Source organism: Entelurus aequoreus, linkage group LG21 (genome assembly GCF_033978785.1).
Source record: "Entelurus aequoreus isolate RoL-2023_Sb linkage group LG21, RoL_Eaeq_v1.1, whole genome shotgun sequence".
Lineage (NCBI taxonomy): Eukaryota > Metazoa > Chordata > Actinopteri > Syngnathiformes > Syngnathidae > Entelurus > Entelurus aequoreus.
In genome coordinates, this window is record NC_084751.1 from 30,230,067 (window position 1) to 30,256,432 (window position 26,366).

General features: G+C 40.0%; 1 protein-coding gene across 1 annotated transcript in view; it reads right to left on the reverse strand.

Moving 5' to 3' along the window:
- Nucleotides 1–26,366, reverse strand: part of lrsam1 (leucine rich repeat and sterile alpha motif containing 1) — a 53,893-nt gene that overhangs the window by 19,967 nt on the left and 7,560 nt on the right. Inside the window, exons 3-19 of the mRNA XM_062031372.1 lie at nt 22,036–22,092; nt 19,143–19,187; nt 18,221–18,298; nt 17,594–17,662; nt 17,424–17,508; nt 17,224–17,345; nt 17,018–17,108; nt 13,635–13,744; nt 13,488–13,517; nt 6,495–6,617; nt 6,209–6,348; nt 6,101–6,145; nt 4,789–4,859; nt 4,368–4,467; nt 2,779–2,866; nt 2,615–2,689; nt 249–329 (exon numbers count right to left, since the gene is read on the reverse strand). Of these exons, the coding sequence (XP_061887356.1) occupies nt 249–329; nt 2,615–2,689; nt 2,779–2,866; nt 4,368–4,467; nt 4,789–4,859; nt 6,101–6,145; nt 6,209–6,348; nt 6,495–6,617; nt 13,488–13,517; nt 13,635–13,744; nt 17,018–17,108; nt 17,224–17,345; nt 17,424–17,508; nt 17,594–17,662; nt 18,221–18,298; nt 19,143–19,187; nt 22,036–22,092 (1,410 nt within the window). The remainder of the gene's footprint in view (nt 1–248; nt 330–2,614; nt 2,690–2,778; nt 2,867–4,367; nt 4,468–4,788; nt 4,860–6,100; nt 6,146–6,208; nt 6,349–6,494; nt 6,618–13,487; nt 13,518–13,634; nt 13,745–17,017; nt 17,109–17,223; nt 17,346–17,423; nt 17,509–17,593; nt 17,663–18,220; nt 18,299–19,142; nt 19,188–22,035; nt 22,093–26,366) is intronic.

Sequence of the window (26,366 nt, forward strand, 5' to 3'; positions counted from 1 at the left end):
CCAGCCTAGACAACCCTTGTGTTTTAGTATTAGTGGTGTAAACGTTTCGCTTCAGAGTTGTGTGCAGTGCTTGCATCGTAACAACATTCTTGCACTTTACTGGGATTTTCATGTCATGTTTTACTATAACCACGCTAACAAAAAATGGAAGTAAAACCTATATAATTCTAAAAGAGTCAAAAGAAAGACAGAAAAATCTAAATAAAGAGCAAATAACAGTGAATATATCAAAAGTGCATGACCCCCACCTGCAGGTTTTCAGCATCCAGACTGCGTCTTTTAACTTCCAGTTTTGTCAGCTGCATTAATTCTCCCTCTATGAGCTTGATCTGGAACAGTGGAAAAGCAACATGAAGCTAGCAGGGAGCAGCAGGATGATGTGTAATGCAAAGTTAAGAATCAAAACTTTGGGAGTTCTGAAACAGCTGTTTTACTTTCTATATGATACCACTATTGCAGCCTTAGCTATTGTCCAATACTGACATCGATTTGATACCAATAAGCACAAATAACACATAATTTTACTTCTTGTGTAGTGTGGACTGCTATAAAAGGCTTGATCAAGTAATATGTTGTTGTGAATTTGTGGGCTTTGCATGCTGTATCCTGACCATGCTGATTAGAAGAAGTAAACTTTTGCGTTTCTGCTAAAAGGCTTGATCAAGTAATATCTTGTTGTGATTTTGTGGGCTTTGCATGCTGTATCCTGGCCATGCTGAATAGAAGAAGTAAACTTTATTTGCCAGTACGCATTCATTTCAATTTATCCTAGGTGGTTTGCTGAAGTCAGGCAGTATTTAGTTTAATTTACCGGTTTTGTCTTTTAATGAGACCTACAAAGTGTTTGCCAGGAAGTACAGTTTTGTACGTGTTATGTGTATGTGTATTTTTTATTACAACATACATCTTAGTTGTTGTTTTGATTGTTAAAATTTTTAGGTGTTGAAATTGCCATTTAAAATCGCTAATGCTAATTATTAGCATGTATACAGCATTTCCAAAATAAATTAGCATTGAGCTGGCACATCTGTTTTGATGCATTTCTTTAATTGTGGAATGTCACAGTCACAGGTATGTTATTTAGTATCTCATGTATCTCATATATTGACATACTTTATTTCTGTTTGGTTGGTTTTACAGACTTTTGAAGTAAAGACTTATCTTTCTGCTGAGCTGGCAAGAAGAGACATTAACAGAATTAGAACAGATTGCTCGTATATCACAGTTGTCAAAGCAGAGATTTTCATGCAGGCTGGCCGATATATTCGATACTTGTTTCATTTTTTTGTTGATATCGGACTGATATTAATATTGGATGGGGACACCCCCAAAATAAAACAACTAAAATGACATGAGTTTAAATATACCCCATGCAGAACTGCACACGCACAACATAACCGACTGTAATGCGGTTGCTCATCTATAAATAGATTTGTGGTGCACGCATGCATCTATACAGTGTGTATGTCTTTGCGAGGGTAAAGTGTGTCTGGTGAAGAGCTATACAAAACGTACATGCAAAATGCATACATGCAAAAATATAACCTGTGTTGCAATCACTTCTCCACAGTTACTGTATATTTCCCAAACATTCACAATAGAAAGACTCCAAAATCGCAAATCACAAAGTCAAAATAAAGATGTGTCATCTAATAAATGTGATCGCTTCCCCACATGCGATACAGAGAGCAGATAATACGTTGTAAACTTGAGCATGTAGAGACAGAAATTACATGCTATCATGTAAACAAAATACATGAGATATTTAGTTTAATAAAAGAACAATGTCTAAACCTGATTTATATAAAAGGTATACTTAAATTACCTAATGATTTGTTATAATTAGGGGTGTCAAAAATAAAGTGTTACCTCACATGATTAGTCACAAAAAATATTGCATTAATCTTGTGTATATGCAAATTAATCCCGAAACTTATTTTGATTGTATATGCTCTTTTCCCTAACCGCAAATGATTATTTCAAAGGCCAGGATTGTTATACGGTCAGTGATCTGGCATACTTCAGTGCAAAGAGGATTGAGGAGACTGGTGTGCTAGCTGGCAAATTTCACTTCAAAATACACCATGACTGGACTTTAGATAAAACTTGTTAATTAGTTTTAAATGACGTGCAGTCAAGTAAAACAAAAAAATTATGTCTTGAAAGACATTCTGACAATAAAATTGCATTTGTGTCTAAATATTGGGTTTATTTTTATTTTATTAAAGCAATAAAGCAAGTAATAATATGTAATTATATGTAATCCACATTTAGAAGTGTGATTAATCTGATTTCTAAAAATAATTATTCGACAGCCCTAGTGATAATACAAATGTAAAGAAAAACACTATACCAGACATAACAAATATCTTGTATTGACAATCTTAGGTAGCCCATTAAAATTGTGTTGTTCTTAATGTGCAATGACAATAAAAGCCTACTAAAATTAAAGTACAGATACAACTTTTTGCCAAGAACTACTTTGCACAGAATCTGATACACAAACTATGCAAAAGGGTTCTTAGAATAATGGTAAAACATGGCAAACAGATTTTGTGGGTCACGGAGTGATTTTTTTCCCCCACAAATTCCCTGAATCACCTTACATACACACCTGGCTGCGGATGTAACCGTGTACAGAGTCTTTCTGTAACTGTAGAGCTTGGAATGCTGCTTTCTGCATCTCTTCCTTTTGTATAAACAGAAGGCATAAAACAACTCACTCAGATTAAAATAATGTAATTTTATCAATTAAAAGCTGCATTTGATTTTATTTACCTCCTGTAAAATGTGAGAAATGGCTTTCGATTTGTCTAGAACTTGGAGGGACAACATCCTATCAAACTTTCTCTCTAGATTCTCCATACTGTTACACAAAAGGGAGAAAAGAGCACCTTACATTTCATAACACTTGTTTATTAAAATACAGCAATAATATTAGTGTGTGTGTGTGTGCATGCGTTCATGCGTGTGTGTGTGTGTGTGTGTGTGTGTAAGTGTGTGTGTGTGTGTGTGTGTGTGTGTGTGTGTGTATGTCCTGGGCATGACGTTAAAGTGCATCCGCCAGTGGAGGCTCCTCTAAGGGGTCTTGGGGCACTAGGAGGTTAACCCCTTTACTACTGTTACCCCAGGTGGCCGTTGGCAAAGGCTTAGTACCTGACTGCCCCTTAGCCAGGGATACGGTGAAGACCTCAACGGCAGAGCAGGCGGAAGACGGTAGATGTAAGAACCCGCCAGAACCACAACACCAGGGGGGAGCTCCACAAACCACGTTAAACCCAGATTCCGATCTAACAAAGGTCTTAACTAATTTTCCTTCTATGCCACATCAATATGGAATGCACTCCCAACAGGTGTAAAAGAAAGTGCATCTGTACCCTCCTTCAAAACCGCACTAAAAGAACACCTCCAGGGCAACTACAACCGTAGACTAAAACCCTCCCCCCACTACATCCCACCTCCCCGGATTGTAAATAATCAAATGTACTGTATATACTTGTTTGTATGCTTTCCGAGCTCACTATGTTCACTGCTCGCTGTACATATCCTACGAAGTCAGACCTACACTGTTTTTAAGTCCATTTCTCAGATGATATAATTTTTGATGACTGAAGTGCTGATATCAACCAAACCTAACCCCCCCCCCCCCCCCCCATTGTAAATAATGTAAATAATTCAATGTATATACTCTGATGATTAAATTGTGTGATGACTGTATTATGCTGATAGCATATATTTGTACCATGAATTGATTAAAGTGGACCCTGACTTAAACAAGTTGAAAAACTTATTCGGGTGTTACCATTTAGTGGTCAATTGTACAGAATATGTACTGTACTGTGCAATCTACTAATAAAAGTCTCAATCAATCAGTCAACCACAATGGCTGCGATGGCGGAAGAAGGCACCCCCAAATCCATGTGGGCCCAGTTATGGGGAAATAACAACCCAAGACCTCAACAGTGGAGCAGGCGGAGGATGATTGCTAACCCTATGGAGCATCACAACGGCTGGGATGGTGGATGAAGGCTGCAGCAGAAAAAGGTCCCCAGTCGTCTTGGACTCCATGCCACTGGACCCTGACCAGGATCTGTCAAGGATCGTGTGGTGACTGTCTGTGCACCAGTCTCCCCTTGTTAAACAAAGTCACACACAGGCATCCTCCATAAAGGGATACCCCGCTACCAGGAGGATCGTCATACTCGCTTCGAGTGACCGCCGATGATGATGGTGTGTGTGTGTGTGTGTGTGTGTGTGTGTGTGTGTGTGTGTGTGTGTGTGTGTGTGTGTGTGTGTAAGTGCATGTGTATGTGTATGTGTGTGTGTAAGTGTAAGTGTATGTGTGTGTGTATGTGTGCATTTGAAACCTTCTGTAGGCCTCAGAGACAAGGCTCCGTCTGCGATAGTCACTGGCCTCTTGGAGGAGGCTCACAGCACAGCTGTCTGACAGCATCTTCTGCATGGCCGCTATTAATGACACACGAAAGGAAGGCTGACTTCCACAAGAAATGAAAATGCCAAATAATAAAAGGTTTTACTACCATTTTCCTTGTCAACAACTCAATATATGCTATTCAAAGAGACTGCAGCCCATCCCAATATTACTAGATATATATTTAGATAAGTCGCAGCTGCTACAGTATGTATTTCTACATGGTCGGCCCCATAACTACCTGCTCTTACTTACTACTTTATTACATTTTTTATGTAGTCTTGAGGTAATTACAGCTTATTCTGTTTCCTTTTGCTTCTGCCATGGGACAATGAAGTAGAATGTGAGCTACATACCGGCCACCTCTCGCTTCCTCAAAGAGTTGGTTTCTTCCTGTGTGATGGCAGTCAAATGTTCCAAGCGGATTCTGAACGAAAAAACACAGTTTCAAAGAGCCCCAAAAATGGGTGGTACAGGTTTATGTAGTAGTTTGTCATACATACAATTGCAATATCCCCAAGAAAGTTTAATTAAATAAATAATATTTAAATTAATATTAAACAAATGAATAATCTCTAAATTAAATTGTTAAATAAATAAACATCTACAATGTATTGAATGTCATCATATAATAATATTCAAAATATGTGTTCATACATTGGTACCTTAACTTATGTTTTGAGATAAGAGCTGCCTCTTAACTAATTGATATACTTTACACATACAACCTTTAGTATACCAGTATGTGGAATTAAATTATGGAATGGATTAAGCAAAGAAGTTAAATAACATACTAATATGATGCAGTTCAAGAAACTGTTGAAACTTAAGGTGTTTACAAAATACAGAGAACAATTCTGATAAACATCTTGAACCTTATTGAAAATGACAATCTTATTCACCTCACTATATTATTAACAACTTATTTCAATATTATTTTTCTTGAGAACTGTATTATCTATGTGTACAAATTGAGAACAGAAAGTGAACAAATGTGTTAGTAATTGCTATGAAATGAAAAAGGAGTAGGATTAAAAAAACTCTGCTTCCCTTTCGGATATTTTGTAAAGAGAAACCGGAAATTGTAATGTATCCTGTTGTAAATGTAAGTATGTTCAAAATAACCTTAAACCATGAACCATAAGTTGATGTACTACTGTATTACATCATACATAGTTTATGTTTTAAATGTCAATATTATAATATTTTTCATAATTGTATAACTAATAAATTTTTTAAATGTGTCCAGACTTTAGGGACATCCTGTAAATAAATACATATGTAAATAAATACATACATACTTAAGTGATCCTGTAAGGAAATAGACTGATTATATACAGTATGTCATGTCTAAGTGTTTTACTCAAGTCAAAATCCAAGTCAGTTTTTCTTCTATTGTTAAATTAGGGTTATCTTTCATGTAGATGTTTGTTCTTCTATAAAACTAAATAGGCTTATCTTATCTATATGACAGCAAGTCATTTTTGTCTTTGTCAAATAAAAGTTTGTAAAATTTAACTGTAAAGGAGCCATCGCATAACAATTGGTTACGCTTTGTGTGCACAGTTTGCACCCACACACCCACAAAGCTGTAAATTTAGGGGAAACACTGTGTGTGGATTACAATCATTGCACCAACAGATTTCAAAGATGATCTTTTCCACTCACCGATCTTCCTCCAAGGCCTGAAGAAACTCAGCACTCTTTTTCTGCCTGCATAGAAGCAACATTAAACATTAAACATTAAAGGAGTGAGAAGCAGTCTTCACGTCCTACCGGTTGTCATCCACCAGTATGTTGCTAATGCGACAGCTGATGTTGTCTTCAGCTTGTCTCACTTTCTCCAACAGCAGCACCCTGTCAGTCTCCTGAGCTCTCTGTTGCATGCTGACCCCTTGCTCCAAGCGCTCCTGCTCCTACATGCAGGCAAAGAGATGATCAGTTTAGTTTCCTTTCAGTTTATAGTTTTGCAAACTCCTACATTCCAAAGATGAACAAACATTGAGCAGGTTTAAATCTCATGAAGAAAATTGCCACAACAATGAAATCGGGAAGTGCAAACCTGGCGAACAGTGTTGAGGATGTTTACTTTACGAGAGGTATTCATGAGTAGAAGCTGGGTGTGCTCGTTTTGCTTCTCTTCTCTGTGCCGCTCGAAAGCCAGCTTTTCCTGCTGTTTCTGCAACTGAAGGAGAAACAAAACAAGGCTAATAAGGTAGCGTTTTGTAATTTTTCACTGACAACATGCTGAAAAGCAGAGTTGGCTGTTATGTGTGACCCGAACACGTGAGGACCAAAGCTAACCCGTGAAAAAACTACGAAAATATTGTCATGGCTGGTTATACCAGGCTGTGCCTTATTTTGAGTTTGTTAGTGTGTGTTTAGTGTTTTAGTTCTTGTCCTGCGCTCTTATTTTGTGGGCACTTCCTGTTGTTTGTGTTTTTCCGTAACCGCTTCTCATCGCTCTCTGAGCACTGATCCACGCACCTGCTTTCTGTTAGCAATTCGGTCTATTTAAGTTGAGTCTGAGCCACCATTCTTTGTTGGGACATTGTTGATTATTCTTTCTATGCTGAGCTCTTGTACGGATGTACTTTGTGGACACCGTCTGCTCCCCATTCTTCGTAAATGTGTTTGCTGTGTTGCAGCATTCCATTTTGTTTTCGTTTGCGCCTGTCCAGTGTAGTTTTGTTTTGGTGCATAGCCTTTTCTCTATGCTTTCAGAGCACTTCGTAGCTCTCACCATTTGTTTGTTCTGTTATTAAATAAAATTTTCACCTGCACGTTGCCTCCACGACTGTCTGCATTAAAATCACAACAACCTACGCCGTCTCACACGACGCACCGCCTTGACAGACCACGTGATTGTGCAGACTATTACACCGACCAGAAATATGAGAGGATTTTTTGGGCTAAAATGGAGGCGCAGGCAGAGGCCAACAGAGCCCCCCCACCCTACCCCTTATTATGTGGGGGCCAGATGGCGGTCTGGTCCCAATAGACTATTTTTGGCCAAGTGTCGAGCTTGCGCGTCGCCGACAAAGGTGGAAGTTGGCGTCGTCACAAAGCGCAGCTCTCCTCTAAGACGCTGGTGGTATATGGAAACCCAAATGGCAAGCTTGCCAAACTTTTAATGTATTGGGCAGCAAAACACTGCAGAGCCAGCCGAACCCGAGTCACCGGCACCCTGAGTGTGCAGGAGAGCACGTCAGCCAAGGCGCACGCGGCCGGGGCACTGGGTCACACCCCCGCAATTGGCTGGCATGGAGGGTTTTTTTAAGCTTGAATCAACCAGCCAACCTGCAAGCGTGCACTCGCTCACCTATGTTCCAAGACCGCCCCCCCAGCTTCCCAAAGCTGAAGCCCCAGCTGTACCAGTAAAGACTTCCCTCCTCCCACCCGTGACTGTTGCTCCCACGGTGGATGACAGCGTCTTGAATCCGCTTCCTGAGGGGGGGGGGCTTGTGCTAGTTGCTGTGCGACTGGGGAGGCACAGCTTCATCCACCGAGGTCGCCACTTTCGGTGCTTCCTACTGCAAGGCCTCTGCTGCCAGCGACTCGTCCAGCGAGACCAATGGTGTCAACTACCCATCCAGCCAGACTTCCTGCATGGCCTGCACCGCCAGTCCATCGTTCAGCCAAGCGGTCACCTCCGGCACGGCCTCCGCCACCAGTCCATTGTCCAGCCAAGCGGCCGCCTCCTGCACGACCTCCCCCGCCAGTTCATTGTCCAGCCAAGCGGTCCCCTCCTGCACGGCCTGAGTCGCCAGCCTCTTCTCCAGCAGGTCTGTTGCCGCAGCCGCTGACAGCCTCTTCTCCAGCAGGTCTGTTGCCGCAGCCGCTGACAGCCTTGTCTCCAGCGGGTCTGTTGCCGCAGCCCCCGCCAGCCTCGTCTCCAGCGGGTCTGTTGCCGCAGCCCCCGCCAGCCTCGTCTCCAGCGGGTCTGTTGCCGCAGCCGCTGCCATCCACTCCTGTGGGCCTGCCGCAGTCGCCGCCATCCGCTCCAGTGGGCCTGCCACAGTCGCCGCCATCGGGCGCCGGCACGCAGCCCCCTCCTCGGCCAAGAGTGTGCCCGTTTCGTGGACGCCCTCCACACTATCAGCAGCAATGCCCAGCACCTAGGCATGGACTGTAACGGCTGCTAATGCGCCGCGGCCGCTCAAGTCCACCTCCTCGTCAGCCATGAATGTAGCCATTCCGTGGTCGCCCACCTCGCCAGCAGCAGTGGCGGTCTACTCGCCGCCGAAATATGACTCTTCCCTGCTTGATGCGAGGACACACAGCTAGGCGACCCACCGCCTTGTCCTTCCTCCCGTGACTTTGAACTTTTTATGATTTTTCTAAAACGTCTGGAATCCGTTTTGTTACACCAAGCCGTGCCTTATTTTGAGTTTGTTAGAGTTCTCCTGTGTTTAGTATTTTAGTTCCTGTCCTGCGCTCTTATTTTGGTGGCACTTCCGGTTGTGTTTGTGTTTTTCCGTAACCGCTTCACATCTTTCTCTGACCACTGATCAATGCACCTGCTTTCTGTTAGCAATTAGGTTTATTTAAGTTGAGTCTGAGCCACCATTCTTTGTCGGCACATTGTTGATTATTCTTTCTATGCTGAGCTCTTGTACGAATGCATTTTGTGGACGCCGTCTGCTTCACATTCTTTGTAAGTGAGTTTGCTGTGTTCCGTTTTGTTTTCGTCTTCGCCTGTCCTGTGTAGTTTTGCTTCCGTGCATAGCTTCCTCTGTGCTTTCAAAGCACTTCCTAGCTCTCACCTTTTGTTTGTTCAGGTATTAAATATTTTTCCCCTGCACGCTGCCTCCTCGACTGTCTGCATTAAAATCACAACAACCCACGCCGTCTCACACGACGCGCCGCCCTGACAAATATGTCCTTTATAAGCAAACACGTTTGAATAGAAGCTGCAGGTAGAAAAAAACAGAGTATTACATTTAAAAAAAAAGTGCAGAAATGTTTGCATTAAACCGTGAGTGGAACCACAGTAGGAGGTGTGCAAAGTACAGACCACAGTTCTTTATTTTTTGGGCCCACAGCATATTTTAAAAGCACAACTAAAAAAACAACGGAGAAATTAGAAAAAACATAATTGTTGATAGAATGGTACCTCGGTTTTTATTAGTAATGGCACAAAAACAACATTTTTCTCATAAGAAATAATGTAGTCCATTTCAGACCACCAAAAATATTAACACAAAACCTATTTTACAGAGAATAATTGTACAATACTCTGTGCCTCATCTTAGAAATTGTTTGAGATAGAGCTGCCTCTTGGCTAATTTTTAGCTACTTTTAAGTTGCGGGCAAAAATGTAGGTTACAAGCTGCACACCGCTGGTTGGCATAGTGAATGCCAGACTGAACACCGTGAGATCCAACCAATCATTTTGTGGTATCTGACTCGCTAGCACTAGATAATATCTGACAAAGACCAAACTTTGTTTTCCCAACTATGTGAGTGTGATAGACAGTGCTGACTAAAAAGAAGAAGCAGATCATTTGAAAAGAAGAAGCAGATAATATTCATTGAATTAAAGAAAAACAATCATCAAAATAACAAGATGTGCTCGTAGCATACTTGGTGAAGCAGTCGAAGCATAGGACTTTACAATCTGCACATACCAAAGAGGAGGTCCAGAAAGGCTACAATAAACGCCAGCCAAGGGCGTTACAAATTAAATGGCAGACATTTCTGAATGACACTATGGAAAAGCTGTTGATGGTATTTTGACGGCGAAGTAGCTGTAAGCAGATACCTTTAAAGTCCACTTTTCATGGTAAATGCTGTACATTATTATTAGATTACTTCATAAAACTACTATAGCTGGGTTGCATATGACGTCATATCCGTTTTTCGTCTCCATGGCTTATTTCACATGATGGTCAAGCAGCTTGAGCGTAGCATTAAAACAAGTGAGAGTGAGTGTAGAGTTTGAGCAGAAAATGCAGTATTTCTGTTCGGTTCTTGGGTGTTCTAGTTGTTCAAATATAGAGATAGGAAAGAGCTTTTATATAGTCCCTTTTATATAGTCCCGAAAGAAGTGGCTCATAAAGGTAACAAAAAGACAGGAAAAAAACAAAAGTGTGTCGAAGAAAATGGCTCTCAAAAATATCACTTTCATCATCTTGTGGAATGCAATTGGACCGCTTGTGTCTGCAGCTATTACTTTGTAAAATGTGTGTTTGAACATTTGATTTGTTTGAGAAACTTGGTTTTCTATTATATTTATTCTCTACTATATTAGTAGTGTTTGAAAGCAGAACTAAACGTAAGAAAATGATAATCTCATTAGTTTGTGTTTTTTTTGTGGTTCTATGCCTAAATATAACTTCGAAGACCTGCTTGTGCAAATAAACTAACGTAATGTTAAGTCCTGGTAATAAATATTGTGATTGTCCAATCGACCATATTTTAATTTCATTGTCCATTTTCATAACAAAAACTAAAAGCTTAGTTGTTGTTGTGCAGGAGAGCCAAGTGCTTATTTCGACACGGATGACCACATTATCATTGGTGATATTCGTTAGCATCAAGTAAATATACACTACCGTTCAAAAGTTTGGGGTCACCCAAACAATTTTGTGGAATAGCCTTCATTTCTAAGAACAAGAATAGACTGTCGAGTTTCAGATGAAAGTTCTCTTTTTCTGACCATTTTGAGCGTTTAATTGACCCCACAAATGTGATGCTCCAGAAACTCAATCTGCTCAAAGGAAGGTCAGTTTTGTAGCTTCTGTAACGAGCTAAACTGTTTTCAGATGTGTGAACATGATTGCAAAAGGGTTTTCTAATCATCAATTAGCATTCTGAGCCAATGAGCAAACACATTGTACCATTAGAACACTGGAGTGATAGTTGCTGGAAATGGGCCTCTATACACCTATGTAGATATTGCACCAAAAACCAAACATTTGCAGCTAGAATAGTCATTTACCACATTAGCAATGTATAGAGTGTATTTCTTTAAAGTTAAGACTAGTTTATAGTTATCTTCATTGAAAAGATAACTTTTTCCTATGACATGATGACATTAATTCACTCATTCACTCCTGGCCTCGCTGACAACAGGAAGTGTCCGTGTGATTTCATTCGCCGGTGGGCTTTTCCTTAAAAAATAAGGACATTTCAATGTGACCCCAAACTTTTGAACGGTAGTGTACTTAACAATATTAATTAACTGGATGAATAAATCTCTCGTAGGCTCAACAGCATATACTGAATCTTGATATCGCTAGCAAACATTGCTGAACAACAAGGTAATTTATAGCTAAATAATGGGACAAAATATGAACTTCACACCATAAAAACAACTGCAGACATGAATTGTAGATCAGACTAATTATAGTAGCAGGAAATTACCTGCAAACAAACTTATCCTTTTTCCTTATTAGCGTCACGATACAGCAGCCCGGCACTCGTTATGTCAATCAAATACATTACTTAGCGATGCACGAATAATTCCAACTTTGTCTTTCACAGACTAATGTTTATTTTGTGCACCCCTTAGATGTAAAGACATGATGTGCCTCCAATCTTTTTTTCTCTAAATACAGTAAGTGTCAAATGAAGTGAGGTCATATTGAGCAGTAACGTCTTAGCGATGATTAATGGTTTAAATCTTAAAGAAATATATTTTTCTTAAGAGTGTATTAATCCACTCAATCCCATTTGAAATATGTTTTTCTTTATTGTTTATAAATTTGCCTCTAAACCTTTCAAAATATGCCCAAATCTGCACTGATTCAGATAAATAAAAACTAACCTAAACCTGGAATGGCCCAGATGTGCCTCTAGGTCATGTGATTGCCACCTGGCTATACTTGTTTGTGGTACATTTTATAGTATTATTTTTTATAAAACATTCCTTATACAAAAGCATGCTACATGTTAAAATTGTGATAATTTTGGGGGCACAGCAAGGATAAAATATATTTTAATTAATTGCAATGGAAAAAACTGATTTGACATTCACCAGTAATTTAAGTTATGGAGCTCCATCATAGAAACAAATTAAACTCGTAAGCCGAGGCACGACAGTAGGCTGACATGCAGAAAACAACAAATACATATGAATGAGGAATTAAATATATAAATGAACAGTTAACATCATGTTTACCTTGAGTGAATACTAATGTTGGCGATGAGCAGAGAGTGAGGAGGAGCGTGGAGAACCATGCAGACGCCACTTTCGTACTTTGCTGCAATTTCCATCTTATATTCACCGTCTTTATAAAAGTGCTGGTGCTCGCAACTTTCTCTTGTCAATAATTATCTATTAGTTGAGATTGTTGTCTTATTTTGTTACATCTGTTTTATGATTTGGATTCAGTGTCTAGCTGTTTGTAATCACTAGGGATGTGCTAATATAAGTTTTCACTTACGATATGATACCAATATTGGAGCATAGAGTGTTGGCCGATACCTGTATTAATCGGATACGATATCAGCACAAATCATGCATAGTTGTATTATTTTGTAGCGTGGAATGTTAGAAAAGGTTTACTCAAGGGAAATTACTCAAACAGAGGACAATGGTAGGTATGAAAAAACACTGACCTATGTGTCTAGCCTTAACAGATCACCTTCACATCTTGGTGCGTTATTTTGCAGTTATATTCAATACAAAAAAAGAACAGAGACTGAGTCACCAACATGTGATTTTCTTGTTTGGGGACTCCATTCCGCAGAATGACATGCAGGAAAACGGACTTGTTTGTTATGCGTAATGATTGGTAAAACGACGACGCAGACTGTATACAAAAACTGGGGTCCACTTTTTCGCAAACCTTTTTATGTGTAAACAGAACCAGAACAAAAACCAAGATACCAATATACCACTTATCAGCATATTAGATGATTTTGACTCATTTCCTAATTTGAAAATACTAAAATGGCACCTTCTTCTTTTGGTTTTTCAGTGAGCGGCTCTGTCTGTCACTTTTCTGTCATTTGGACACTATATACGGCATCATGCATAAAACCACAGGTTCACAGGTTGTGTAACAAAACAACCAAGGTAAATACAAATAAATATCTGAACACATACCTTTCTCTTTTCATAATCACTGAATTTAGTCTGCAAAAAAGTGACAAAGGTTCTAGTAAACAAAATGTGCATAAAAAACATGCAATATGGTGTAATGCAAAGTTAGTTTTTTTCTATAGCATGCCGTGGTGTATGTGAGACATCTACCTGCCAGGCCTCATCCATGCTGTCCACACAGTCTGAGTCTTGCTTCCCGCAGTCACTTTCCAGCACTGGCAGGAGATACTGCGATGGAGGGCAATACTCCTCTCCCAGTTCTAGAAAAAAACATTGATTTACAATACCATTCAAAAGTTTGGGGTCACATTGAAATGTCCTTATTTTTGAAGGAAAAGCACTGTACTTTTCAATGAAGATAACTTTAAACTAGTCTTAACTTTAAAGAAATACACGCTATACATTGCTAATGTGGTAAATGACTATTCTAGCTGCAAATGTCTGGTTTTTGGTGCAATATCTACATAAGTGTATAGAGGCCCATTTCCAGCAACTATCACTCCAGTGTTGTAATGGTACAATGTGTTTGCTCATTGGCTCAGAAGGCTAATTGATGATTAGAAAACCCTTGTGCAATCATGTTCACACATCTGAAAACAGTTTAGCTCGTTACAGAAGCTACAAAACTGACCTTCCTTTGAGCATATTGAGTTTCTGGAGCATCACATGTGTGGGGTCAATTAAACGCTTAAAATGGCCAGAAAAAGAGAATTTTCATCTGAAACTCGACAGTCTATTCTTGTTCTTAGAAATGAAGGCTATTCCACAAAATTGTTTGGGTGACCCCAAACTTTTGAACGGTAGTGTATATTTAGCAAAACCTCTAAAGCCTGAGGACATACAACCAGCATTTTTCGTAAACATACTATATACAGTAAGCAAGCTATTTCCTCGTAAAAGTTTCCCAAAATACACCTGAATGACTCTCAGACCATGAGAAACAAAATTGTCTGCTCTGATAAGACAAAGATTGAAATCTTTAATGTGAATGCCAGGTGTCATGTTTGGAGGAAACCAGGCACCGCTCATCACCAGGCCACTACCATCTCTATAGTGAAGCATGGTGGTGGCAGCATAATGCTCTGGTGATGTTTTTCAACAGCACAAACTGGGAGGCTAGTCAGGATAAAGGGAAAGATGAATGCAGCAATGGAGGTGATTATCATTAACTTAAGGAAGCAGCTCCACACTGTATATGGAGATACTCAACTAGCTGCTGTCGGCCGGGAGGCTTATAAATAAATACAATACTAGCCAGAGGTTATCGCTGTTTGTGGTCTGCATTGAAAGGCATTAATCGGCAATGGCAATCACATACTTTTCAAGAAAATCGGTACTAATTGGTGGCCGATTGATCGGCAACTCCTGAATAACAATATGTAATAATAATAATAATAATAATAATTGTATTTGTGGCAGGCCGCAACCAATTAAACGAAAGAACAAAATTTTAAAATATGTGACTGCAAAAACTAGATTAGTCGCTCCTAAACACATTATAACAGGATTGTCGGTCAGTGTTCCGTACGCTTTGAAACCTGCAGCTTTTAAATTACTGCAGCTAATTTATGGATTTTTCTTTGCTAAAAGCAATAATGTTTAAAGGGGAAATTTTTTTAGGATTTTAAATATGATAAAAAAGCGCTTGAAAGATGTGGCTAATGGGAGTCACCGTTGTAGCCTTAAAAGCCTTCCAAAACAAAGTCAAAACCCTCCAGCAACGTTTCATATACATGCTGCAAGTATATATATAATGTAGTAACAGACACGTTCATAACAATATGTAATATGTTCAATATTTACCGTATTTTGTTAATTTGAATAATTTCCGGGATTTATTCCTTCCGCGCATTGATTTGTTTCCATAGCAGCCCACGTCTGACTTCTGGCAAAAACTGTCCATACCGGTGCGCTTTATAGTCTGTAAAATACTGTAGCTTGTAGTCAGCTGGAGGCGTGTCTTAATGAAATTAAACAATGGATGTCCACTAACTTTTTGCAACTCAACGCTAAGAAAACGGAAATGCTGATTATCGGTCCTGCTCAACACCGACATCTATTTAATAATACCACCTTAACATTTGACAACCAAACAATTACACAAGGCGACTCGGTAAAGAATCTGGGTATTATCTTCGACCCAACTCTCTCGTTTGAGTCACGCCTTCTTTCATCTCCGTAATATCGCTAAAATTCGTTCCATTTTGTCCACAAGCGACGCTGAGATCATTATTCATGCGTTCGTTACATCTCGTCTTGATTACTGTAACGTATTATTTTCGGGGCTCCCTATGTCTAGCATTAAAAGATTACAGTTGGTGCAAAATGCGGCTGCTAGACTTTTGACAAAAACAAGAAAGTTTGATCATATTACGCCTATACTGGCTCACCTGCACTGGCTTCCTGTGCACCTAAGATGTGACTTTAAAGTTTTACTACTTACGTATAAAATACTACACGGTCTAGCTCCTGCCTATCTTGCCGATTGTATTGTACCATATGTCCCGGCAAGAAATCTGCGTTCAAAGAACTCCGGCTTATTAGTGATTCCCAGAGCCCAAAAAAAGTCTGCGGGCTATAGAGCGTTTTCTATTCGGGCTCCAATACTATGGAATGCCCTCCCGGTAAAAGTTAGAGATGCTACCTCAGTAGAAGCATTTAAGTCCCATCTTAAAACTCATTTGTATACTCTAGCCTTTAAATAGACTCCCTTTTTAGACCAGTTGATCTGCCGTTTCTTTTCTTTTCTTTTCTCCTCTGCTCCCCTCTCCCTTACGGAAGGGGAGTTGCACAGGTCCGGTGGCCACGGATGAAGTGCTTGTTGTCCAGAGTCGGGACCCGCGGTGGACCGCTAGCCTGTGCATCGGTTGGGGACATCTCTACGCTGCTGACCCGTCTCCGCTCGGGATGGTTTCCTGCTGGCCCCACTATGGACTGGACTTTCGCTGATGTGTTGGATCCGCTGTGGACTGGACTTTCACAATATTTTATCAGACCCACTCGACATCCATTGCTTTCGGTCTCCCCTAGAGGGGGAGGGGGTTACCTACATATGCGGTCCTCTCCAAGGTTTCTCATAGTCATTCACATTGACGTCCCACTGGGGTGAGTTTTTCCTTGCCCGTATGTGGGCTCTGTACCGAGGATGTCGTTGTGGCTTGTGCAGCCCTTTGAGACACTTGTGATTTAGGGCTATATAAATAAACATTGATTGATTGATTGATTGATAGCTTGTCGTTACAACTCCGTACAGTTGATGTCATTGTAACTTTGCTCCTTAAAACACCTCATACGCACCTGGTCTAAAAATCAGAAGCAGGAATCAGTCGGTGTTGCCAAATTAGGACTTTGACGCTATATTTAGCAAGTAATCAGACCCCCTAAATTGTCTTTTAAAAAAAAAAAAAGTTTCTGGTCTGGACACTGTTGAGTCTAAAATGAAACGACCCATCACTCTTCTCAACGAGCAGCAGGTCCAGGAACAAAGAGTACGTGCAGATGAGATATGTTAGGGTTACCAAATAAATCCTCACCAGCACACAAGAAGTTCTGGATGCTCTCCGTACCTTCCAGGCACACAGATGCAGGGGGATAGGTCATAGTGGCTGCATCAAGTGTAATGCTCTGTCACAGCACACACACAGACATACAGACATACATACATACATACATACATGCACAGAAATGGTTCAGACTTTTTGAAGCTGTATTGTTTGACTTTAAATGTAAACATACATACCTCCAGTGTGCGAATGTGAGCAAAGGTTTTGGGAAGCTGTATTATGAGGTTGTCACTCACATCCAGGGTACGCAAGCTGCACAGAGAGCTTATAGACGACGGCAGTTCACTGACACAGTTTCCTATGGGATGGGGGGAATACCACATCAAATTTAAACACACGCTGACATATTCAATCTATCATTCGGGAAGACCTGCACCTTTTAAATTCAGTGTCTGTAGCAGCTTCAGGTCCCCAATGGAGTCTGGAAGGACTTTTAAACGATTTTTTTCAACATTTAAAACCTGAAAAGACACAAATTGACAACATGGAAACAAATGAGTAAAAACAAAAACATGTCAAGTTCAGCAGTTACTGTTTACATTCTACCTGCAATGTGGCCAGCTTCCCGATGTCTTCTGGAAGTGAACTAAGCTTATTATCATGCAAATCCAAAACCTTGACAGGAAGGAAAAGAAGCAAAATGTTGGTAAGTGGTCAATGTTTCCTGCACATTCATTTATTTGTGGCGGACCACTATGGATACATTTTAACCGCCACAGAAAAGATTTTGGGACTATCTTTGCTTTTTTTTGACAGAATCTGCTTGAAGTTACAACTTTGGACAATAGATGGCATCATTACTCTGTATTCGGACTGTTCAGTTTGTCCTAAAAGACGTTTTGCTGCATGAAAGTAAAACAAATAAGTCAATAATTTCACGTTTTGTTAAATAAGGTTTAAAAACATGAGATAATGTTACACAATTCTAAAAACCTAAATTTGGTGTCAAAGATTCAAAAAGCTCAGTTTTACCTGTCCACACACAAACACTGAGTTTTGTGTCTTAGCCAACGAAACAAATTAGATGATGGCATATGTGTTCTTTGATCATTTTCATGCGTCCTGTAATGATCTGACATGTAGGCCAACATCTGATTTGTTTTAGCACATTTGATAATATTAATTAAAAATGTATCAGTGTCCCTTGTTGGATTAGCTTCAACCTAACTTTACCTTTAGAGTGGCGAGAGAGAGGATATCACTTCCTTTGGGAAGCAGTGACCTAAGCTGGTTGTTGTGTATGATGAGGACCTGGAAGGTAAGCGACACAATTTCTGACTGCTACAGCGTGAACATATTATAGTAGTACCTCGGTGTTCGACAAAACTTTTGCCCGTTTTTATGGCCAAACGTTACAAACAAGCCTGTTTGCCCGTGCATCATTCAGTGAAAATGAGTGTACAAACAAAAAATACCGCGTGTTGTTGACTCAGTCTCTGTGCTTTTTGTAATGAGTACACCTGCAAAATAATCTATCATGGGGCCAAAGAAAGTTGCGAATGGCAGTACTTTGAAAAAGAATGTTGGAAACACTATTTACTTCAAGAGAGAACTTGTAGCAAAGTACAAGGAACCATTTGGCTCTCCGCCATTGATGGAATTTTGATTTCAGAGGTGAGAGGGATACAACTGTGCCTAAGTACCAAACATATGCAGGCAGGCACACAGACAGATTCAAATGATAAAGTAAATTAAATCGCTCTTTCTAGCTGTTGTGACCCGGGCAGAACAAACATTAACAACTTACAGTGGTAGATGACCACGGACTCCTGGCTACAGTTACCCCTTTAGATCGGCCACAATCTCAATGATTCGCTGTGCCGTTTCTTGCTAACATGTGAGTAGCCGTCCTAAAATGTGTTTTGTGTTCATACTTTTAGATGTCTAGAATGAATTAATTGCAATGCATTACAATATTTCTTTTGGGAAAAAATGCTTCAAGTTTCATATGATTTGCTTGTCGTCTGACCTATTGGAACAAATTACTGACAAAAACCGAGGTACCACTGTACATACAAAAAGTATTCAAGTGGTAAAAACCTGCCGTAGAAAATATATTGCGTACATTCTCTTCATTTCTGTGTGGTATTCTTACCTTCTTCTGTACAATCTTGCAAATGGAAATGGCACTTGTAGGAACCTATGTAAGAGCAAAATACACACCAGAGGAGGTAATTTAAAGATACACTTATACAACATGTGTAAAATTACCTCAATATCTTTGGTCGATTACTCTGATACATTATCATGGCATCTCCGTCTCTACATTAACAGCCGTTTGCAATTTCTCATCTTTTTTTCTTTATCGTGAAGGAGCAATCCCTTTCACTCAAATGACACATTTCTATTTTGACTTAGTGGATTATTATGGAGGAGTCATTCTATTGTTTTATATTCTACTATGAACATTTGTCAAATGTAACTTTGGAGAAGCGATCGCGACACAGTACAGCTATGCTACGTACGTGCATGCATGTGTGTGTTTATTTGAATTGGTTTTGTCCACCCAAACTCTCCAAACCACACAAACACAGGCACATACCCACGCAAATGTGCGCTCCCCAAATTTAACCGTAGAGGATCGGAGAATACTATGGATATAATGAAGGATCGAGTTTTCCCTCGCCTGGACGTGGGTCACCCGGGCCCTCCTCTGGAGCCAGGCCTGGAGGTGGGGCGCGATGGCGAGCGCCTGGTGGCCTGGCCTTCCCCCATGGGGCCCAGCCGGGCACAGCCCGAAGAGGCAACGTGGGTCCCCCCTCAGGGTCCTGACTGTTGTTTGTGCTTACGCACCAAACAGCAGTTCTAGAGTACCTGCCTTTTTTTGAGTCTTTTTTTAGGTAGTCTTTTTTTAGGGAGTACTGGAGAGGGCTCCCTCAGGTGATTCCCTTGTTCTACTGGGGGGACATGCACTTGCGCACAGACATCCATAAACACATTCACACAACTATTGACCAACACATTTTGTGTCAGTTTAATCGACCCAATCTTCATAACGCACACACACACATCGACAAACGCATATGCAACTACATTAACACTCCTGTGCATATTTCTGTTGGTTTCTTCAGCCCAATCTCCTATCAGCCCCCCCCCCCCACCCCCCCCATATAGACACGCCCACACACACACACGCATGCACACACACATGCAAACACACACACGTGCACTTGTGCACACCAAAATGTAACTGTAGAGGATCAATCACTTTAGAATTTACTTCCCATGTATGCATGTTTCTGTGTATTTCCAATGGTTTTGTTGGCACAATCTCCCCTACCCAAACACACACACTATACACGGGCATGCGTGCACCTCAAATGTAGTCCAATATTACAATATACAGTCGTGGTCAAAAGTTTACTTACACCTGTGAAGGACATAATGTCATGGCTGTCTTGAGTTTCCAATAATTTCTACAACTCTTTTTTTTTTGTGATAGAGTGATTGTAGCACATACTTGTTTGTCACAAAAAACATTCATGAAGTTTGGTTCTTTTATGAATTTATTATGGATGTACTGAAAATGAGACCAAATCTGCTGGGTCAAAAGTATACATACAGCAACATACATTATCAATTTTGGTGATGTAGAAAAGTTACAATCAAATCAAATTAGCTTCATGGCATGGCCTCTTAACTTCATGTGAGTGATTATGATTGACGACACATTTTGACTTCTCTGAGCCCATTTAAATAGGGCTCATGTGATGCAGTCATTAGACTCAGTTACAAACGCGACAATGGGAAAGTCAAAGGAACTCAGCACAGATCTGAAAAAACGAATCATTGACTTGAACAAGTCAAGGAAAGTCACTTGGAGCCATTTCAAAGCAGCTGACGGTTCCAAGATCAACTGTGCAGACAATTGTTCGTAAGTATAAAGTGCATCACACAGTTTTTTCACTGCCACGATCAGGAAGAAAACGCAAGCTATCACCTGCTGCTGAGAGAAAATTGGTCAGGATGATCAAGAGTCAACCGAGAACCACCAAAAAGCAGGTCTGCAATGAATTGGAAGCTGCTGGAACACAGGTGTCAGTGTCCACAGTCAAGCGTGTTTTGCATCGCCATAGACTGAGAGGCTACCATGCAAGAAGGAAGCCCTTGCTCCAGAAGCGACACCTTAAGGCTCGTCTAAAGTTTGCTGCTGATCACATGGACAAAGATAAGACCTTCTGGAGGAAAGTTCTGTGGTCAGATGAAACAAAAATTGAGCTGTTTGGCCACAATACCCAGCAATATGTTTGGAGGAGAAAAGGTGAGGCCTTTAATCCCAGGAACACCATGCCTTCCGTCAAGCATGGTGGTGGTAGTATTATGCTTTGGACCTGTTTTGCTGCCAATAGAACTGGTGCTTTACAGAGAGTAAATGGGACAATGAAAAAGGAGGATTCTTTTTTTTTAATTCTTTAGGACAACCTAAAATCATCAGCCCGGAGGTTGGGTCTTGGGCGCAGTTGGGTGTTCCAACAGGACAATGACCCCAAACGCACGTCAAAAGTGGTAAAGGAATGGCTAAATCAGGCTACAATTAAGGTTTTAGAATGGCCTTCCCGAAGTCCTGACTTAAACCCCATTGATAACATGTGGACAATGCTGAAAAAACAAGTCCATGTCAGAAAACCAACAAATCTAGCTGAACTGCACCATTTTTGTCAAGAGGAGTGGTCAAAAATTCAACCAGAAGCTTGTGGATGGCTACCAAAAGCGCCTTATTGTATACTTTTGACCCAGCATATTTGGTCACATTTTCAGTAGAATCATAATAAATTCATAAAAGAATCAAACTTCATGAATGTTTTTTGTGACAAACAAGTATGTGCTCCAATCACACACAAATAAGAGTTGTAAAAATTATTGGAAACTCAAGACAGCCAAGACATTATATTCTTTGCAAGTGTATGTAAACTTTTGACCACGACTGTAGGTTGCATAGGGAACCAAGAAATTTAAGTGGGCACACTTTAAAATATCAAAATTCTCACCTCTGAGAGCTCACAAGCTGAGATATCCAGGATGTCATCAGCACCTGCCTCTTTAGACTGCAAAATAATAATGGGTTAGATTTATATAGCGCTTTTCTAGACACTCAAAGCGCTTTACAGATTATTCATACACTCCACATTCACACTTTGATTGTGGTAAGCTATATTTTTAACGACAGCTGCCCATGGGTAGCCTGACGGAAGCGTGGCTGCCAATTTGCACCTACGGCCCCTCCGACCACCACCAAACATTCATACACCAGTGTAAGCGGCACTGAGAGCTAATGAAGTGTCTTGCCCATGGAAACAACGGCCGTGACTAGGATGGTGAAAGCTGGATTCGAACCGGGAACCCTCAAGTTGCTGGACGGCAGCTCTACCATCTGAGACAGTTTGTGATATTAAGTTAGATCTGTGTGCACTTTGTTTAGTAAAAAAATTAGTGCTGTCAAACGATTAAAATATTTAATTGCAGTGAATCACATTTTGTCCACAGGTAACTTGTAATTAATCGCAATTAATCGCAGATAGATATCATTTTTTATCCTTAAAAAGTGTACTTTAGACAGATCATTTTACAGTTTTTGTTACTATCAACATGGGACTGTACAATGTGTTTGCTTTATGCAAATTTTTGCTTATAGTATTAAACATTGTTTTTTTAATCAGCTCAACATAAAATGCGAATAAACACTCTTTGACTGAAAACATGGCAAGACCCTTAGACTTCAACTCAGTGAATAAAAGTGAGTATGGCTTCATGTACCAATTGTGCACATCTCTTGGAAAGGCTGTCCTTTATAAAGGGAAGTGTCGACCATTTTGAGCAGAGTAACAAGATCACTTTAGATGGCGTGGACATGCCTGTTAGCGTTGGGCTGTACTCTGCCTAATAGCCCGGTTAGCATCAGCTTTAAACGGCCTGCTAACATTTTATTTCCAGTCGACACGAATGGCAAAGATTCTATAGAAAGGCCCAAATATGTTGGATTGGTTTACAAATTGCTGGTTCAAACGGGAATGTTTTCGGTGCTGTTTTATCGAATAATTTTTCTGTTTTCCTGTTTCTTTGTCTGCTAAAGCCAAACCAGCTGTTGAGTATGAGGTTGTTTGGGGAAGACTCATAAATGACAGGATACGCACACAGATAGTGGAAATGATTAGCTTTGAAAACACCCCATATGCTAATGTTGATCTGTTGAACTTTTATACATCAAGTGTTGTAAATGTTTTGTATACCATTGCTCCTATCAAAGTTAGAATGGCTAAATGTAGGTAAAAGGCGCCACAGAGAAATGAAGACTCTGTCTGGGCACAGAAGAGGGAGTGCCGCAGAGCTGAATGGAAATGTTGCAAATCAATAACTTCCAACTCATTATAAGATTAACAGGTAACAACTCTCATATGCTGTTTGCTAGAGAAAACATTAAAAAACCCTCCAGTTTCACTTCCCTTGGAACTCAGTTTTACATCGACCTGCAATGAGTTTGCAATATTCTTTCACGATAAAGTTAAAGGCATTAAAATGCAATAATTCCTGGAAAACGAATAGCTACTTTGCAGCAAGCTACTTAAGCTACCACATACAGTACACCAGTCACTGACAAAACAGTTAAGGGGATCATCCAAAGCCTGGGTCAATCAACATGCTGTCTTGATGAGTTACCCACTAGATTTCTAAAGTCTGTGCTGAGCAGTTTTGTTACCACAATATGCTCATCTATTTAACATCTTACTTCAGACTGGAACATTTTCAAAGGCCTTAAAAACTGCTGTTATAAGTCCTTTTTAAAGAAGAGTAGTCTTGATGCCACAGTATAAAACAACTATCAACCTGCGATTTTGGAGCAAAATCCTGGAAAAAGTTATATACCAACAGCTTAGGGGACTTCTCCTGTTTAACAATGTGTTTGATACTTTCCAATCAGGCTTTAGAGCCCATCACAGCACTGAAACAGCGCTAATCAAGATGACAAATGATATCCGCCTGAACACAGATGTCGGAAAAGTCTCAGTATTGGTTCTGCTGGACCTGAGCGCTGCCTTTGACTCAGTTGACCATACTATCATTTCAAAGGTTAGAAAACTGGGTGGGAATATCTGGTTCTGCTCTTAACTGATTCAAGTCCTATCTCGATTACAGGACATGCTTTGTTGAAATTAGTAACAAATGGCTATGACCTGTGGGGTTTCTCAGGGCTCAATTCTGGGACCCTATTATTCAACTTGTACATGCTGCCACAAGATCGGCTAATAAGCAGCTATGATGTGTCTTACCATAACTATGCAGATGACACTGAGTCTATGTGTCACTGACGGAAGGTTAACATCAGCCTGTTGATTTACTTTGTCACGGCATCGAACAGATCAGTGTGTGTATGCAAAACAATTTTCTTCAGCTAAACTGAGACAAAACTGAAATTATTTGTCTTTGGCCCATGGAAGAAATTAGAAACTTTTATTAGTCACCTTGAGACTCTCTCCCTGAAACCTAATCAGGTTAGAAATCTGGGTTAATAATGAAAAGAAGAAAATAAATCAGAGGACTAATGTCCAAAGCAGACTTAGAAAGACTAATCCATGCCTTTGTTTCCAGCAGGTTAGAGTTTTGTATACAAGCTGTAAAGAAACTGCCGTACATCCAGAATACCGCTGCTTGAGTCCTGACTCGAACCAGGAATTATGAGCATTTTAGTCCAGTGCTTAGTTGCTGCACCGGCTTCCTGTTGCTCAGAGAATAGACTTTAAAACATATCTGCTTGTGTCCAAGTCATGGTCTTTTGCCAGAGTACATTTCTGACACGTTAGAACCCTGTGAACAATCTTGGGCTCTGTGAACATCAGTGAGTGGTCTCCTGCTGGTGCCCAAAGTCAGGACAAAAATGGTGAGACTGCGTTCCAGTTTTATGCTCCTAAAGTCTGAAATAGTCTTCCAGAAGCTGTGAGACCAGCCTCAATGTTGGCAATATTCGAATCCAAGCTGAAAACATTTTTAATTGTGCATATGATATTTTTTATCATGATTTTATTTTATGATTTGAATATGAATTAATAATAGCTTTATGATGATTTTATGTATGCCTTCTTGTAGGTTTCTTTAAAAGCACCTCGTACAAATTGTGCTCGATAAATAAACTTGCCTTGCCTTAAATCAAAAAGGCCTACACATCCTTTGATTTTCAGTATGGTTTATAATGTTGCCTTTACACAACACCATAATGAATTCAAAACAAGGTGTTCAGTTCAGTTCAGTTTATTTCGAACATGCATCACATATTTCCAGTTGTTTTATTACCGCACGTCCGAAAAGGAGTAGGAAGAAGCTGAGCTTATTTAATGCTACCCCTTTTCATACCATAGCAATTGTATCCCATTTCCTTGTTCTCTGTAACAGAACAGTGATTAAATAAATAATATACAATAGTAAGTAAACAAATATTAAATACATAACTAGTCTTTATCTAAAAAAAAAAAGGGGTTCAAGATATTCATCTTAATTATTTGTTTTACTTTGTGAACACTTGTAGTTTGAACGGTCTCTTAAACAGAAATCATATTGATTTCCTTGTGTAATCAATTCCATAATTGTATTCCACATATGGATATGCTAAAGGTCTTAAGTGTTGTACGTGCATACTAATGTTTTAAATTACATTTTCCTGTAAATGTTATATTTCTCCTCTTTTGTTGAGAATAATTGTTGTACATTCTTGGGTAGTAGGTTATAGTTTGCTTTGTACATAATTTTAGGTGTGTGCAAAAGCAACAAGTCGTTGAATTTCAATATTTTGGATTCAAAAACTGTATGTTCTCTATAGCCAACATTATGTAATATTCTAACTGATTTTTTTGTAACACGGTTAGTGAATGAAGCGCACATTTGTAGTTGTTTCCCCATATTTCTAAATAATAACTGAGATATGGTAACACTAGCGAGCAGTAGAGAATATGGAGTGATTTTAGGTCCATCCATCCATCCATCCATCTTCTACCGCTTGTCCCTGTCGGGTCGCAGGAGGTGCTGGAGCTTATCCCAGCTTTCTGTCTTGCCTCTGGTGAGGGCGGTCACATTTTTTTCCACTCCCTTATTCTCCCTGCTCGCTCTCTTTGTTTTTGTCTTGTCTGAACTTTTTTGAAGCCTCTTTCTTTGCGCTGTCCTCGAAATCTAAACATCAGACATGGAAATGATCAGCTGGACTCTCGACGCAATTGACAAAATCTTTTCGACGAGGAAAAGAGGGTCTGGGGAGCCTGGCTGCCCTGATGGAACCATTGCTGCGGGGTACGTGAGATATTCCTGGGATAAATGGAGAATCATGTGCCTCAGTCCT